General features: G+C 39.7%; 1 protein-coding gene across 2 annotated transcripts; it reads right to left on the bottom strand.

Moving 5' to 3' along the window:
* Positions 1–753: 753 nt before the first annotated feature.
* On the bottom strand, positions 754–18,743 carry POLG2 (DNA polymerase gamma 2, accessory subunit). 2 transcript variants are annotated; one of them, XM_020901746.2, is made up of 8 exons: positions 15,912–18,743; positions 11,450–11,576; positions 11,231–11,336; positions 10,260–10,433; positions 8,753–8,893; positions 6,418–6,498; positions 2,736–2,836; positions 754–957 (listed from the first exon to the last, which is right to left on the bottom strand). In XM_020901746.2, exons 1-8 carry the CDS (start codon positions 16,471–16,473, stop codon positions 792–794), a joined length of 1,458 nt encoding a protein of 485 aa, XP_020757405.1. In that variant the 5' UTR covers positions 16,474–18,743; the 3' UTR covers positions 754–791. The 2 variants fall into 2 exon arrangements, with proteins under 2 accessions (XP_020757405.1, XP_070335885.1); XM_070479784.1 differs by lacking the exon at positions 8,753–8,893.
* Between the last annotated feature and the right edge of the window lie 80 nt (positions 18,744–18,823).

Genomic DNA, 18,823 nt, shown 5'->3' with positions numbered 1-18,823 from the left:
TTTATAGAATCAGATACTAATATTAGATTATGCCATTTAACATTTATTTTAGCTTGCTTTTCAAAAATCAATAAATGTTCTAATTTAGTTTTAGGTTAATCTTTGATATCTGAGAGTGTGCATAAAGACCTTTTCTTTCCTGATAACAAAACCCATTTCAGAGACTAAAAGACAGTACTATAGCACCAAAGGATAAAGTATCTTTGATCCAAATTAATCATATCCTCATGCCCTTGGACAGTGACTGGCCTAGTAATGATCGTGTGATTCAGTTCTGACGAATAAAAGTAAACAAGTCTTCTGATTAGGATGTTTGGGAAAGCGTTTACTTTGCTAATTAAAAAGGGAGAGTCATGGCTCACTAGCTCTTAGCTCTTTGACTTTCTAACTAGAACGCAGCTGAGAAGGTCAGAAACAGAGCAGCCACCTGTGAGCAAGAAGCAACCAGTAGAAGGATAAAGCCGTACACTAAAGATGATGGACGGCAGCAAGAGCCGTGGTCCCTAACTACCATAGAGGAAAACACTACACCAGCTCTGGACAGCTGAACCCCTCGATTGCCTCTTATCAGAAAACCAAACCCCAATTTGCTTAATCTAGTATAGTAGTATTTTTCTTTCAGTTGAAAATATTCCTGATACCATGAAATACATCAAGAAGTAGTAAAAACAATGAAAAAACAAAGCACCAAAGACATCCACTTCTTAAGTGCAGAAGGGTTCAACAACAACAAAGCTAAATGAGACAACCAACTTAGGAAAGGTGAATATTTATTATACAAATATTGAAATCTATACATTCTTAGCTGATGATATATATTTAGTTAGAAAGTCTTTTACTTTGGATATATGCATCATTTCCTTCATTGTGGTGTCTCTACTTCTCAAATGTATTAATCCATTCTCCAAAGTAGCTTCAGTAATCAACACTGTGAAGAGGATACTCATTTCATCATATCTAAGAAAAAAAAGTAGTTAACCAAAACATATGAGCACAAATATAAATTGGAAATTCACTACATTACCAGCATTAATTACTCTGGAATCAATGTCACTTTCCAGAGCCACAAAACTCAAAGGAAGTGCTTGAGAGCTAAACCCAAAAACAGTTTTCTCAAGTTTCTGAATCATTTTCAAAGTAAAATCTTCAGAAAATTTCTGACTTATTGTAATAGCTTGGAAGCCATAAAAGAAAATAAAACATAAGAAATAAATAGTCATTAAAAAAAGAAAAAGAAAGAAATATTGACATCTCAACACATCATTTGGTATGATATTATGTATGAACTTCAGAATAACCTCGGCTTTTGGTATGTGGCTACAATCCAAGAAAATTATTTTAGACCCAACTCTCTTACATGACTACTATAATATTAAGATCCAGTGCACAACAAATGATACCAAAACCCATGTTTAATATATAACTTAGTATGCTAACTTACAGTTTCTAGTTTAGCAATAACTGAATATATTCCACACTGGCCTTCTTTTTGCTTACCCAGTCACACACTAGGTCATTAATATTTCTCTTCTTTGTAGGACTCCACCAGAAATTATCTTATTTATCTACTTGTCTATTGTCTACTCTAGCCCACTACAATATAAGTGTCACAAGAACAGGAAACTGTGCTCTCTTGTTTGTTGTTGTATCAAAGTACATAAAATATAGTAGGTGCTTAATATATATCTGGATGGACATATTCTGGGACAAAGAAAATAAATATCCTGAGACATAAAGCCTTTACTATGTAAAGAACAAATGTAACTTGATAGTGTCCTTAAGACTCAAAGGGTAAATCTGAGAACATTGGAAGGTTCAAGTACTACTACTTCATTTTATGATAAAACCATCAGATGTTCTATCTATAGAAACCTGTTTTACTTCTGACATCACCTGAAAGGTATATTTAACAAGTTACTAGAGAACTGAGGAACAAGACACTAAGCTTCACAACTTATCACCTAAAAGATATGTATTTGTCACAAAAAGCTAAAAAAATAACAAAATAAACCCAAAGTAAGGGGAATGAACTGTTTTATCGAAAAACAGAAGTCATTGGAAATAGCAAAGCTAAGACTAGAGACAGGGAGATCGATTAGGAGATTAGTTCAATAATTCAGCCAAGAGATACCAGTAACCTTAACTTGACTAGGGGCAGTGAAGATGGGGAGATGTGGGCGTGAGACACATTTAGGAGGAAGACAAGAGTCAGGGATGGACTGGGTGCGGACAGTAAGAAGAGGGAGGCTTGAAGGACAATATCCAGGTTTCAGTCTTAAGTAATCAGGTCAACAGAGGCACCGATCAACTGAGAAAACCAGTTCTCTGTTCTCTGGAATGAAATTACCTTCCACTCAGCCTGAGAATGAAACATAAGAACCAGCAAGAAAAAGGAACTCCACTCAGGTTCCCACAGTCCTCATTCAACAACTGCATCTATTAGGAGTAATTCCATTCCTGATAAACTGAAAACCTCAGGGACACATACTTCATGGTAGGAGTCTTGAGGTTTCACGTAGCACATGGTTAAATATACCTGATGAGTATTGTTTCCTGCTGTAGCAGTTAACTAAGGGTATGTGGTTCTGTACACAGAATAGTTAGGAATAATTTTAAATTACATTATATATACATTTTCAGAAGAGGTTTGTTACTCATAAAGTAAAGAAACATCAGATAATCAAAAACTCTGAATAAATACAATTTTTTTTAGCAACCAAAAAGATAATTCTCACTTTGAATAAAGTTGTTCCAGTGAAGATTGCACGGTTTCCAAATAACCAGGCCACACAGAAATTCCATTCTCTAGTAATTCATTAAACAGCCCTTGACAAACCTGAGGAAAAATACAAAAACTCTGAATATGAAACAGAGAAAAGTAGCTAGAAGTATTACCCTAATTTTATGAAACCACCAACCATCTTTTTCAATCTTTAATGGGCATAAATCCCTTTAATTACATAATATTGTTGTCCTTATAAACTGTATATTTCTTAAGAACTTAAACACTGCAAAGCGTGTTAGTTGTTTAGTCGTGTCCAACTCTTTGAGACTGCATGGACCATAGCCAGCCAGGCTTCTCTGTCCATGGAGTTCTCCAGGCAAGAATGCTGGAGGGAGTGGCCATTCCCTTCCCCAGGGATCTTCCCAACCCAGGGATCGAACCCAGGTCTCCTACATTGCAGGTAGACTCTTTACAGTCTGAGCCATGAATACTAAATGCAAATCTCTGAGATTTTTATATTAAATATTAGAATTTTTATTATTATCCTCACTCAAAACACAAAAGCAAAACAGATTCTACCAGAAAAAAAGCAGTTAAGTCCAAAGGGTTATGTTAACTCATCTGAAACTTGAAGACTGAAGAGAAGAGACATCAAAGAAAAGTAAGAAGAAGCCAGAAAAGTATGAAGAAAACTAGGAAAGTGGTATTCCTGAAGCCAACTAAAGAAAATGTTTCAGGAACATAGAATGATTGATTAGCATCAGTGGAATGCTGGAGACAAAAGTCTGATGGAAAATACAGAAATAATAATGAGTAAATGACAGTTTACGGTGTTCTTAAAAATGGTGATGCAAAAAAAAAGAAAGAAAGAAAGAAAGAAAAATTTAAAATGCTTGTAACAATCCAGAACTAAAAACCCTAAAGCGAGATTTTCCTTCCTGTGCTGCTGACACAGGATGTTTACCAGTATCCCTGGCTTTCATGAGATGCTGGAGCACTCTTCCTCACCTTGTGACAACCGAAACTGTTCCCAAACTTTACCAAATGTCCCTGGTGGGGAGGGGAGGGTAATGGTGAGTGGAAGGGTCACGTGAGAGCATGTGCTTGCACTACAGCACTGTCTCAAACTTTAGCATCAGTAACACCTGGAGGGCTTGCAAAACACAGATGGCTCAGCCTCACCCCAGAGTTTCTGATTCAGCAGGTTTGGCAAGAATTTGCATTTCTAGCAAGCTCCCAGGGAAAGACCAGAGCAAAGTGGGTATTAAGGTACATAGTATTTTGGGGACAAATGAAAATATAGATATTAATAAACCTTAGAAAGTAACAGGAAAAAGGCTAATATGAATTTTAGTAAGTTAGTGGTTGCCAGCAGAAAATGACCTCTTCCTAACAGAAGGTGGAAAAGGAAAGAAAAAGCTCTCAGCATGATTAAGCCCAGGTGCAGACATGGGGAAATGAGAGTCCTCACGCCACAGACGAGTCCACAAACAGGCACAGCCAGTTTGGAAAGCAATCTAACTGATAGAGTGAAATCAAGGCTACATGTTCATTTTATCCCAGAATCTGATCCCTGTAAAAATAACCCACAAAACCTCTTCCATAGTCCAGAAAGTTACAGGCATGAGGATTCTCTCTGTTATAAAGCTGAGGAAAAAAACTAAAAACAGAACACGATACTATTTGTTTGGTAAAACACCCGAGGCACAAAGTAATACTATTATTCTTAAAAACAAAACAGAAAAGGGCCTGCAATGGTAATAATGAAAATCTAAGAGGCAGAGTTCTTCTTTGTCCTTCAAGCGGGGAAAAAAAAAAAAACAACTCCCTAAGAACTCAGTACCTCCTGGGGTGTTTGGGAAGTCTTCCTCAATCCTGGGGACAAATGTGGAAATCAAGCCATTCTCTTTCCCTTTCCCCGAGGTCATTATCACCACCTTTTCAGACCCTCCCCAAGAGCTTGAGAAAGCCCGTTAATCTTTCAAGAGTCCTCACTCAGTCCTGGATGGTCTGAGTCACCCAGACAGAAATGACTGCTGAAGGGGCCCTGGCTTTTTTAAAGAGTTTTTAATTTGACCAGATATATTAGAAAAATAAAATAAGATTGCAAATCTAGAGCTTGTGCTGATACCAACAAGTATCAAAATGTTAAGTTGGCCAATAAACACATGAAAAGATGCTTAACATTGTTCAGTATTAGAGAAATGCAAATCGAAACTACAATGAGATATCACCTCACTCCAGTCAGAATGGCCGTATTCAAAAAGATCTACAAACAATAAAGGCTGGAGAGGACAGGGAGAAAAGGCAACCCTCTTGTACTGTTGCTGAGACTGTAAACTGATACAGCCACTATGGAGAACAGTATGGAGATTCCTTATAAAACTACCATATGACCCAGCAGTCCCACTACTGGGGGTATACCCTGAGAAAACCACAATTCAAAGACACATGTAACTCAATGTTCATTGCAGCACTATTTACAAAAGCTAGGGCATGGAAGCAACCTAGATGTCCACTGACAGATGAATGGATAGAGAAGATGTGGTACATATACACAATGGAATATTATTCAGCCATAAAAAGGAATGGATTTGAGTCAGTTCTAGTGAGGTGGATGAACCTAGAGCCTGTTATACAGAGTGAAGTCAGAAAAACAAATATTGTGTATTAATGCATATATATGGAATCTAGGAAAATAGCACTGATGAACCTATTTGCAGGGAAGGAACGGAGATGCAGATACAGAGAACAGACTTGTGGACACGGTGAGGGAAGGCAAGAGTAGGACCAACTGAGAAAGTAGCACTGACATATATGACACTGTGCTGTGCTGAGTCACTCAGTCGTGTCCAATTCTTTGAGACCCCGTGGACTGTAGCCCGCCAGGCTCCTCTGTCCACAGGAGTTCTCCAGGCAAGAATACTGGAGTGGGTTGCCATGCCCTCCTCCAGGGATCTCCCCAACCCAGGGATCGAAACCAGGTCTCCTGCATTGCAGGCAGATTCTTTACCATCTGAGCCACCAGGGAAGCCCAAGAATGCTGGAGTGGGGAGCCTATCCCTTCTCCAGGGGATCTTCCCGACCCAGGAATCGAACCAGGGTCTCTTGTATTACAGCTGGAGTCTTTACCAGCTGAGCTACCAGGGAAGCCCATATATAACACTATCCTGTGTAAAATAGCTAGCTAGCGGGAAGCTGCTATATAACACAAGAGCCCAACCTGGGGCTCTGTGATGGTCTAGAGGGGTGGGATGGGAAAGTGGAGGGAGGTTCAAGAGCAGGGGGATATGCATATAATTATGGCTGATTCGAGTTGTTGTATGGCAGAATCCAACAAACACTGTAAAGCAATTATCCTCCAATTTAAAAAAAAAGTGTTAAAAAAAGAAGAGGTAAGAAATTATTCATTAGACTTCTGTACAAATATTTTGATCACAAAAATTATACATATTCATTAAAAAAATGCAATTATGACTAAGCATGACATTAACAGCAAAATCCACGCAAGTGTATTCAGTTTCTTTAGTATGCTACATTTCAAATTGCATTAATCACAGTATTTATCCACAGTTCATTATTTAGTTTAAAAAAATTTTAATGAATAAAATAAAACTTAGATGGCAAACTATTCACTTACTTGGAATAAAAGTTATAGTTGAAATCAAGACATTAAAGCTTATTTAACTCACCTGTCTTAGTTCCACTGTTGGGCCTCGTCCCACATCCAAAGCAACTTTAATAGGGGCCAAACAAGGATGAAGTTTAAGCACCTAAAACAATTTAAAGAGCAGGGATAAAAAGGACAAGCACTGACAAACATGAGGCTTCTTAAACAGTTGAAATTTTCTGTGTGAAAATGGAAGCCTGATGAGGTCATAAAAAGTCATGTAAAGATGCATCAGTCATCTGCATTCAGATGCCATAGATTTCTCCACTTAGGCACTAAGCAGAAATACATTCACTTGATACTCTCCTCTCCTGACAACTGCATTTTCTCTCAGTCAAAATGCCCTTTCCTGGAATCACTGCCTTCACTACCCAGCCTGTGCCATGTGCCTTATCACTTGCACTTTCTCCTGCCAAAACCCATCACTCTACACATTCATCCAGCCATTCAACACTTGGCTCAAGAAACAGTTCTAGGTGGTGGGGACAAAAATCCCTGTCCCTCACAATGGGGAGAAGATAACAAAATAAGAAAGTAATATATTTGAAGGTAGGAAAGGAAAAGAAAGTGAAGTCACTCAGTCGTGTCCGACTCTTTGTGACCCCATGGACTGCAGCCTACCGGGCTCCTCTGTCCATGGGATTTTCCAGGCAAGTGTACTGGAGTGGGCTGCCATTTCCTTCTCCAGGGGATCTTCCCAACCCAGGTATTGAACCCGGGTCTCGCGCATGCAGGCAGATGCTTTACCGTCTGAGCTACCAGGGAAGCTCTATATTTGAAGGTAGTAAGTGTTTGAGGAAAAAAAAGAAAGAAAGAAGATATGTGTTGGCAAGGGGTGGGCTAGGGGAGGGCTATTTGAAATTTTAAATAAGGTGATAAGACAAAGTTTCCTCTCTGAGGTGACATTTGAGCAAAGACTTGAAAGTGGATTGAGGGGCAAGACTTGTGTGTTTGGAGGAAGAGCACTCAGACAAAGGGAAGAACTAATGACATGGCTCTGGGGGACACCTGGCAAGTTCTAGAAACAACAATGATGTCTGTACTGCTCAAGCAGACCGAGTAATGTGGAGACGAGTTGGAGGTCAAAAAGAAAAACGTTTTGTAAAACATTTTAAGGGGCTTGAGCTTTTCCCCTGAGTAAGAAGAGGAGCTTACTGGAGGGCTTAAAGCAGAAGAGCTGAGTAACATGTACTGTTCAAAAGGGCCACTTGGTGCAGAGAGGTGGGGATGATGGTGGCTTAGAGCAGAATTCAAGTAGGGGACATGGTAAGAAAAGGTCGGATTCAGGATATATGTTGGAGACAGAGTCAAAGAGGTTTTGCTGATGGTTTGGAAGTGGGGTATAAGAGAAAGAAGGGATATCCCTTGTTTGTTTGCCACACATGCCCCATAAATCCAAACTCCCAGAAGGGCCACATCAGACTAAATGAACACTGCATAATAAACCACTAGCTGTGCAGAGTGGAGCTACAAGCTTGTGGTGTCTGACGCCAGGTGAGCACTCAACATATTAAAACTTTTGATTTGGAGCAGCTCCCTGTCACAGTTGAGGGGAATAGGACTACTCTAAACTCTTGCCACTTAAACCCCTACTCCTCCACACTTTAAGCTAACAATCTTGCTTCTGAATTCCCCAAGAAAACAAAGGATGTGAGTAAAGCTTCCTTCAAGGGCCAAACAGCCCTGGCTGCCTATTTATATCTATACTATTGTTTTTCCTCCCTGCTATTTAAAGTAACCCTTTCAAGACAACCCCCTCCCCAACATGTATTCTTAATTCTGTCTTAAGCCTTCTTGTTTCTTCCAAAATTTTGCTCCATTAGGCATTCCATTTTTCTCCTACAGGTGCAATCCCTCCTGTCTCTCTTGATTTTGAGCCCATAAGAATGCGAAAACTGCACATCCTAAAATAAGCCGTTCCCTTAACTCAGACCCATGGCTTGCTCCTGTGACCCAGTAACCAGCCACTTGGGGTCAGACCAGAAGCTGAGAGGTCAACACCACAAGTCTGGCTGGCCTGTCTTACTCCTATTTCTCATTCTGCTTCTGATGTAACTAGAAGCCATCAGTGAAAAGGCTCAGGGGCTGAGAGTCAGAGAGAGCTGTCTAGTTGCCCAAGATCAAACAGAAACGCCTTTGGGGTTACCCAGTAGGGATTCCTGGTTCTAATTCTTCAAGAACCTGCTTATTATTCCTGTGGCCACATTCTCTAAGAAACCTGAAAAATATTTCAAATACTTGCACTAAAAAAATAATTATTCAGAGTTTATGTTAGAAACCAAGTACGCTAACATAAAAAAGAGGGGAGAAACCTGTATTTTTAACTTCCCAAGGCTGTCTCTGAAATATCAAAGTACCTTTCTATGAAGATCTTTCTTTCTTGTAAAGGAGTTCTCTGTTAGCTGGAAAGAATCATAGAGGTAGGCCAGCATGCCTCGATCTAGATCTCCATTTATAGATAAAACAGAAGGAACCACGTTCTTCCGCCCGTCTCGGCCCTCAACAGAAAAGTACAACAAAAATAAAGCATTATTCAGCAGAATAATACCTCCTAAAACCATAATTTAGACTTACAGAATCAGAATACAAACTGATCAATCAATCTAGACAGAATGATGAAAAAAATTTAAAAGTTATCATTTTGGCAACCCTCACAGTAATCACTGATTTGGGCAAGAACAATGCTGTAACAGCAGCAGGTCAAAATTGGGTGAGAAACAGGTTATTTTTACATAAAGTATCTGCCCACAAAAGACTTATTAATTACTTGTCAATGAATAACCTCAAAATACTTATCAGCTTTACAATGGAGAAACCTGGTAGGATCATCTTAATCAAGTGATAAAAGTTACTATCACCAGTAACAAACCGCTATCACATGCCTCCTGACATGATGCCCTGAGGATAGGGTAGCACCATTGCTGTGGGATGCCTAGCAAAAAACACATGAAGGAAACTCCAACCAGGGGACGTTCTACAGAGCAACTGGCCTGTACTCTTCAAAAATGTCAAGGTCATGAAAGACAAGGAAAGACAAAAGAAACTGTTCATCTGAAGGGGACTAAGAACACACGACCGGAGAAGGCAATGGCACCCCACTCCAGTACTCTTGCCTGGAAAATCCCATGGACGGAGGAGCCTGGTAGGCTGCAGTCCATGGCGACGCGAAGAGTCGGACACGACTTCACTTTCACTTTTCACTTTCATGCATTGGAGAAGGAAATGGCAACCCACTCCAGTGTTCTTGCCTAGAGAATCCCAGGGACGGCAGAGCCTGGTGGGCTGCCGTCTATGGGGTCGCACAGAGTCAGATATGACTGAAGCGACTTAGCAGCAGTAGCAGCAGCAAGAACACATAACAACTACTTGAAATACAAGATCCTAGATTGGATCCTGGACCTATAAAGGGCAGATTGGAATAACTGGTCACATTTGGAGGGTTCTGTGGATTTGGCAGTAACAGCAGATTACTGTTACTTTCCTGATCATAATGACTGCACGGCAGTTATATAGGTGAGTCCTTGTGATACTTGAGAAATGTATACTAACGTATTAAGAAGTCTTGGGCCAGCCACCATGCCTACAGTTAATTCTCAAATGGTTCAGAAATGATCACAGGGTAGTCCAGTGGTTAAGAATCTGCCTTCTAATGCAGGGGACCAGGGTTCGACCCCTGTCTGGGGACTAAGATGCCACACACCATGGGGGAACTAAGTCTGTGCACCACAACTAAGACCTGTCACAGCCGAAAAGTAATAAATAAGATTTAAAAAAATAATAAAATGTACAAGTCAGCATACATCTTAAAAATGTTCATGGTGAGAGAATCTGGGTAGAGACACAGGAGCACAGGGGAAAACATACGTGCAACTGAGCCACACTTCCAGGATACGTGTGCAAAAGTTCATGATCTCCTAGATTCCACAGGGTTTCTATTGGCTCCTTTCCCCAGGGAAAATTGTAGTAAAGTTTGTTTCCTTTTCGGCCTGCTTCATCCTGACAATCTCCACTGCTGAAGTTAGATGGACTCACAGCAAACTGGAAAGGAAAGTTTGTCTTATTAACTTATTAAAATAAACGTTAAAAGTAAAGTTGCCTACAGCAACTGAATGAAATGGGTCAAGTTCCATATAAGAACTGTTAAATTTAATTAAATATGAGTGTATATACTGTTAAAAATACTGTTTTTTAATCTGAAAGAATTACAGAGAGTAACTGTGGATGCTATCTAGCCTTTCTGTGGTCAATTAAAAAGAAGGGAAGGAACCATGAACTTAGATACAGAAAAAAGTATCACATACCATTCTCATCCTTCCATAAACAGCCTGAGGATTTGTGATCATTTCATTTAGTTTAGGTGAGCATTTGGAGATTCTGAGAGTTAGAGTAATAAGACAACGGCAAGACAAAAGTGCTTACTTCAGCTTTTCTCTCTTAGGCTTCCCTTGAAACCTGACTGTAAATTACAGGAGCATTTGACTAATATGGGGAGTTCATGGAGGTTGGGAGGAAAAGCTAAAGCTCTAAGAGTGGGCAAGGGTCAAACTCTATGCCAGCAGGAACGCCAGGTAAGATAATTTGAGCTTTATTTTGTTAAAGTCTTACCAACAAAAGTTTCTGACCAAAACATCAACAAATACTTTACCAAAGGAACTCTGTCTTACAGAATAATGAAAATCACTACAAAGAGTTTTTTTAATATGTACTTGTTAATTTTTATAGCTGTCTCATAAATGTAACATCAAATAAAGTTTCATTTATTATAGAGAAGTATTACTTCTTACTTAGACAATTTGTCTACTCATTATTAAATTAAAGGTTAATTATTGTAGTACCTTTCTCCACCATAGGAGTCGATGACGTAACCAGAAATCAAGCCACTGGCTTGCAGTTCTTGCTGAAGTAAACCATACCAGAGAAGCTTCAGTCTTTTCACCGATTCTTTGGATATCAGAAATATAAGATAATCATTTATTTGAAAATCATATAATCTATCCCAAAGTGAAAGTGACTGTTTAAACACAAGGCCAAGTTATTTGCCATTTTCTGTGTACCTTTTAACACCATCAGGTGTCTGCTTAGTATCAGAAACAGGGTGAAAACACACTCCAATCTGAGCAAGGCCAAAAGGTAGCCTCTTGTTTATCAGATCCAGGTAACTAACATAGTGCTCCAAGGCACCTGTTAAAAAATAAATCAATCATTGTATAAATCTGTTTTATAAACCCAAGCATTTCAGTCAATTTATAGACAAATTAATAATATAATGCTAACACAGCAGTAAGTATAGTAACATGGAGCTAAAGTAGATCTTAGTTGATTACCACTTAATTTCAAGTAGTGCTCTCCAACTTTTTAGTTTGAAGATTTTCAAATCTACAAGAAAGTTGAAAGAATAGTACAATAAACATCCGTAAATCCTTCACCTAGATTCACCAACTGTAAACATTTTGCCACATTTCTTTTTCTTGTTCATCACAAAACATTTCAACAGGCACCTCCTAAAATTAAAAATATTCACTGTACACCTTTATCACACCATTAATCATGTCATGATTTCATCTAACATATGATCAATATTCTATTTTCTGTCACCCCAAATGCCATTTATTACTGTCTTTTTCTCCCTAATTAAGGTTAATGCTCTGCATTTTGATTAGATTTCTTAAATCACCCTAAATCTAGACTATTTCTCTGACTTTGCTTTTAATAACAATGACTTTTGATTTGAGTACAGGCCAGTCACAGATTAATCTCAAATTAGACTTGTCTGAATGTTCCCTTATGATTTAATTTGGGTTAATCATTTTTAGCAAGAATTCTACATAGTTGTTATGTCTTATGGAATCCTAATAGGAGGAACCTAGTATCAAATGACCCCATTTCTAATGAAACCAGATTTAGATTAACTAGTTAAGGCAGTGAATATCCATTCCCCACTATCTTCCCCAAAAATCTTCCACCCAATCTTTTAGAATTTACTGATGACCCCTGCTTGAATTATTACATCAAGGATTACAAAGGTAGTTTTTCTATTCTAGCATTCCTTCTATACTTATTTCACAGCTCCTATTAAAACAAACTCTCTTCAACTCCTCTTTCTACCAAGGGCCTTAATTACTAATTTTTTTCATTAACTGTGGATTAGATTTTTATTTAATGTGCTCTCATCCATTACCATCAATATTTACTTTAATATTCAATTTGTCCCAAACTTAGCCAGTGGGAATCTCCTTCAAGCCAGCATCTATGTCCTTTTAACATAAACCCACTCCTGCTCCTTGGAAGGAAAGCTATGACATACCTAGACAGTGTATTAAAAAGCAGAGACATCACTTTGCCAACAAAGTTCTGTATAGTATAGTCAAAGCTATGGTTTTTCCAGCAGTCATGTATGCATGTCAGAGTTGGACCATAAAGAAGGCTGAGTGCCAAAGAATTGATGCTTTTGGATTGTGGTGCTGGAGAAGACTCTTGAGAGCCCCTTGGACTGCAAGGAGATCAGAGCAGTCAATCCTAAAGGAAATCAACCCTAAATATTCATTGGAAGGACTGATGCCGAAGCTCCAATACTTTGGCCACCTGATGGGAAGAGCCGACTCAATAAAAAAGACCCTGATGCTGGAAAAGAAGAAGGGGATGGTGAGATAGTGGGATGGCATCACTGACTCAATGGACATGAATCTAAGCAAATTCTGGGAGACAGAGGACAGGGAAGCCTGGTGCACTGCAGTCCATGGGGTCGCAAAGAGTCGGACACAACTTAGCGACTGAACAACAACACTTAGTCTTCTAGTAATTTTTTTGCTTTCTAGCACCATAAACTGTCCCAAAGTCACCTTATATTGTATCTGCCCCAGACCTGGAATGAGCCATTTCTCCAAGTACTGGTTTCTTTTAGAAACTTGATTCTAGGTGTGCTCATTGCTATTGTCATTGTTTCTAGGACTTTTCAATGAAGAAAGCTAGGAAATATGTATTTTTAAAATAAGTTAATACTGATAGTCAATTCAAATTTAATATTACAAAGTTTATCCTTATCTGCTTTGTATCTTTTTTCTTACAGTGAAAATCTTGGTTCCTAATATATCTATCCATGGGTCTATTTGCTCAGAGTTGGACACAACTGAGCAGGCATGCACAAAATATATGTAAAATAGTTGCAGAACTATAATTCCAACATTTCTACTTAGAATAAATCAAAGTTCAAGATTCCTTACACTTAGATTATATCCCACTAAACGATAACACTGTGTTCAACAGTTACTTGAGATTTCCACTTCCTGTAATAACTGGCAAGCTTGTTGACAAGAAAAGCTTGGCCAAGAAACTTTAAAAAATGACACGAGAGCTATCAAGGGAGTAAGGACTGAGGGTCCAAGATCTGGAAAAAAGGGAACAGCAGAGAGGTGAATGCAACATTTAGTGTTGCTTTTCCAATCTGAAGTAGCAGAGCTGAGAAGCTGAAACACTGACATCGTATGGGGCTGGTAAGTATAAAAATTGTAGTCCAAAGGTCATAAGAAGGAGAGGCCCTGGCAACACCCCAGCCTTTCACTAGGGACGCCTAAAGGGTTGCCTTCCAGGGGTAAAGTGAAAACGAAGCTGTCAATGAACTTTCCGGATAAACATGCCCTAACTGCCTGCCCAAAGCAAAACTAATCCCCACCTGCTAGCCCACAGATAGAAGAAAACACCACCCAGAGTCTCAATTTATCTCTATAATTAACACACAAATTACTTAGAAAATCAAGAGAAAAGTCCAAATGAACTAAAGTCCAGAGTAACACAGATACTAGAAACAGACATAACTGAGTTATCAGACCAGACTTTAAAATGTGATCAGTGTGTTCAAGAAAGTTGTTAACAAGATGGGGGAAGTCTAACATATGTGTAATTAATCACAGGACAGAAGAGAATAGGGCAGTAGCGCTCTTTGGAGATATAATGGCTGAGAATTTTTAAAAACCATTCATACTTAGATCAATTCAGTTCAGTCCCTCAGTCGTGTCCAACGCTTTGCGACCTCATGGACTGCAGCACACCAGGCCTCCATGTCCATCACCAACTCCCGCAGTTTACTCAAACTCACGTCCATTGAGTCGGTGATGCCATCCAACCATCTTATCCTCTGTCGTCCCATTCTCCTCTCTCCTTCAATCTTTCCCAGCATCAGGGTCTTTTCAAATGAGTCAGCTCTTCGCATCAGGTGGCCAAAGTATTCATACGCAGAGGCTACCACAATAGTTCAGACATGAAATAAAGAAAGCAAGGGCATGGGGCATAGGAAGAAATGGCAAACTGGTACTTGAAAGCTAGAAGCACTAGACAACCAAAAGATTAGGCAAGTGCATGGATTTAAGTTTCTTAAAGAGAATGTCTGGCTCATCAATAAATACTTTGATGAATCTAAGACAGCTACGTTTCATTTTCTCATGGGATAGAAAAAATTGATTTGTTTTGGGACATGGTAATGAAAAGTGATTTAACTTCCCCAAAGTAAAACCATCATGAATAATTAAAGTAGTTCAAATCAAAATTGTCACATTTACTCAACAGTTTTAAGTTTGTCTTATTTTATTAAGGAAATCTTTAAAAGGCTATAATATAGGTACTAATTTTCAGAGACCATGGACATTGGTTATTTCAAATTACTTCCTAGTACCGCTTAATAAAAAAAATGGCAAGGATAACATGTTGCAAAGATGAGATGCTGTGGCAGCCAAGTCTGTCCTATTAAAAAAAAAATCTGATCCCCTGCCCCGGATCTCTACTATCAGGTACTATTTAACTTTAAAGGTATACCATGCCCTACTAAGTTGTGTATTCACTAAAGAATCACTTATAAAACTTGATCAGTCCTATTATTCTGCCAATTCAAAAATTACCTTAAGGGCTCTTCAGGCAGATTATGCAGATAAGTTTTCGTAAGAAAAACTGAGGGAGGGCATTTTCTTGTTACTCTGGAAAAACGAGCTCTTTTAAAAAAAAATTTGGTTATGAGGCATATGGGATCTTAGTTCCCTGACCCGGGATCAAAGCCACACCCTTGCACTAGAAGCCTGGAGTCTTAACCACTGGACCACCAGGGGAAATCCCAAAACGAGCTCTTAATAAATCTTTTGTGTGTTTAGAAACAAAAAAGAAAGAAAGAAGAGTAACTGTGGAAATACTTGTTAGTATTTTAGTAACAATGAACCAATGATTCAAACACGCGATTTAACTTAGGTCCTAATTCTAGGACTACTCAATTGAACCCCAAAATACTAAGGTTTCCTTGGGAAACTGACAGCTTTACTAGATCCCTGAACCAGATTCTTTAGGAACCAATAACGATCCCATGAACCAGTTGTCTCCAAGGTAGCAAGACTGTCAATAAACCCAACTACGTCAAGAAAACAGATCCAGGTAATTTCCTTTCCACGTGACTAAAGGGCCAGTTGCAATTCGTGAAATCGAGCGAGATTGCCTTTCCACCCCGACACCTATTTTGAAGCATGAAATCGTGAAGCATACCGTGAAGAAGGTTCTCCCGTAGTTTCCCAGAAGTGTTTAGTAAGTTCTCAAGAAATGCTACTAGCTGTTCCTTACTCAGCTCTTTGTCTTGCAAGATTTCGCGCAGCGTTTCTGCAGAAACTAACCTGAAGCCACTGTCCACGGGCGGCGAAGGAGCTGGTTCACGATGGAGGGCGTCTACCGGGAAGACCTGCTCCCTGAACACCACCACCGAGGACCACCATTCGGCCGCCAGGTTCTTCCGCAACTCTGTGCCCAAGGGGCCAAGGCCGGGGTGGCATCCGTTTAGAAGAGAATCTCGGCTAAGCTGCTGCTTGGTGCCACTGAGGAAACGTCTCTTCCGACAGATCTCTACCAGCTCCTCACTCCCCTCACCACCAGACTCGGGGGCTTCTCTCGGCTCGTTTCGGGGTAGCTCCGCTTGCGACCTCACGGGCCCTACGAAGGAGCCGGTGCCTTCCGACAACTGCTCCGGCTGCCTCCCATCTACTTGACCCCCAAACCCAGACAAGAGGCACCGGCAGACTCTCTGGCAGGCTCTGATGGCTGGAGCAGAGCGCATCGCCCTCGGGTGTTAAAGGGCAGAGTCTTCTAGTAACTGGCAGATCCCAAAAAACCGCCACAACAATGCGAGCCCGGGGATCCAACTGCGCAGGTCCGACGGAAGTGAGCGTGAGCTGGGACCGGCCCCTCCCACGGATGTACGTCACTGCGTTCCGGCCGCCACCGCCCCGTCCCTTTCGTCCAGACGAATACAGGATTCCTTTTTCTCAAGGTCTACGTCTTTCAGACTGCTGTTCTTTTAATCCGTCCTCAGCACCGAAAGATCACTGCCATCTGCTTTTTACTACCCCGCTGTTGCCAGTAGAATCAGCTTTACTTTCCTATTTGCTTTTGCCAAAATACTTAGGTGTTCTGCAAGTTTCCGTTTAAACACCTTATTTAAATGGTAATTTGCATTCTCAGCGTAGTGTTACCGAAAACAGTTTTTTTAAGGTTGTGGTCCTAAATGTTCACACCCCGGCCTCTCGTGCATCTCTACTAAAAATGCTGTCGCCATCCTCCCTGCCCTCTCCTGGCTGGAAGCCCTTGGCCACTTGTACCCATCACCTGGAAACATTTAAAAACTGACAGTGGCCCAGTAGTATTAAAAACTCTCCAGGTTAATGTGCAGGCACTAGACAACCAAGCACTGGTGTACACTTAAGTTGTTCTACAGAGGGCCCTTCCTAAAGCCCTTCCAGAACATACTTGGGACTTCACATTTCCGTTTAAAAAATACAACCCCTTAAAAAACTGCCCAAATAGTGGAAAAGTGATACAGCCCAAATGAAAGAAAACGGTCCATTTCAAAAAGCATGATAGTCCCTACTTCAGACTTTGCTATAAGTGGCTAAGATGACTAACCCAGGTGGAAGAACAAACTACTGTATTCTACTAGAATACCAGGAAAAGGCAGTTTATGAAAAGTACAGTCTAGCAACTGAGTTGAGAACACAGAACAGTGAAAATTCATCACGTTAAGTTAACCTGTAACAGGTTCAGAAAACTGTTCCATACAAGAACATGTCTGTTTAAGTCAAACAGTATATATGAAAAGCAATTATATTAACAGCAAAGTTGGGCAATATTAACATGTGTTTTCCACTCCCGGAAAACACACGAGGCCTACAACGCAAATAAATAAAAGAGAGAATGGGGAGAAAAATCACATTTATTAAGACAACCACAGGCTGGACACAACACACATGCTAAAAAGTGGACTGTCTTTTAAAACTTACTTCAAAGGTAAATAGTTTTTTTCTACAGCCCCACAATCATTCCAGTGTTTACAAATTAAAAGGCCCACGTTAGACATTAAACAGCATAATATGTAAATACTCCAACCTATCCCCAAAAGCTTTTAAGAGTCATAATGAATGACTTGTCATGCTATTGAAAACTGTTAAATTACTAGAGGGTCAATCAGTTTTCAATGTCAGTCCTAAAAATACCATTCCTTGTCTTGTCCCTGGAAAATTCGTTTTACATTTTAGAGGTAAGGCATTAACACCAATTAAAGCCTCAATAACCATAATTTAAATGAAGTCTCATAAAAGCCTACCCTTTCCTTGCAAACATGAGAAGACATTCAAGTGAAGTATTAAGGTTGGTGAGACAGTTAAACCTAAAGCTACCCCACCAGATCTTTTTAGCAATAAACCCATGTTGACCCTAACAAAAGGACCTGTATCATAGTCACTGTGCTTTGGGTAATGTGGCTTCCTCTAGCTTAACCATTAAATTCGAAGATTTCTTTCATCCTCTTTAACATTTTGAAGTCCTCCAGAGCTCCCAGAACTGGACATTCATGACTCCTAGGTTTGACCAGTTAAGAGCCCCAGGAGGCTTATGAAGACTAGCCTTTCTGTACTACACCTGGCACAGAACACAGAAAATAAATTCAATCTTAGCTTGTGGCCAACCACAAGGGTGTAGTCTCTCAGCCTCAGTAATAATACAGCGAGGAGCACAAATATCCATCTATCAAAAAGTTATTTGAAGACTTTTTCCAAATTAAAAATTTGCAAAAGAAACAGTCCTCCATGTTCTCACTAAGCAGTCTAAGTTAAGGGTGGGGCTATACACGTGTTTCCTGTTTTAGTATCTCCTTTCACCATTCTAAGACTATTTAAGTAACTCACCTGATTTGGGGAGGCACCCAAAGAAAGCCTTTATGCAATTTAGCCTGTAACTGCTAATCAATCTAAATCAATTGCATTTTAATCCTTGGAATAGGAATAGATCACTAAAAAGGGCCTTCTGATCTCCCCACTTCCCAAAATGAAATTATAGAAAAGAGGAGTCAATTTTAGTTTTATGATTTAAAAAAAAAAAGACCGTCTAAGCAAAAGTTTTACATGACATTATAT

Source organism: Odocoileus virginianus, chromosome 17 (genome assembly GCF_023699985.2).
Source record: "Odocoileus virginianus isolate 20LAN1187 ecotype Illinois chromosome 17, Ovbor_1.2, whole genome shotgun sequence".
Classification (NCBI taxonomy): domain Eukaryota; kingdom Metazoa; phylum Chordata; class Mammalia; order Artiodactyla; family Cervidae; genus Odocoileus; species Odocoileus virginianus.
Note: the sequence above shows the minus strand (reverse complement) of the source record. Positions and strands in the feature narration are given on the sequence as shown.

Coding starts and splice junctions, on each gene's coding strand:
- POLG2 (XM_020901746.2), bottom strand. CDS start 16,473: ATGCGCTCTGCTCCAGCCATCAGAGCCTGCCAGAGAGTCTGCCGGTGC. Junction 10,434..11,230: donor GACTCCTATGGTGGAGAAAG/GTACTACAATAA, acceptor TTTCCTTTCCAG/TTTGCTGTGAGTCCATCTAA. Junction 6,499..8,752: donor AGAAAGATCTTCATAGAAAG/GTACTTTGATAT, acceptor AAATTGTTTTAG/GTGCTTAAACTTCATCCTTG.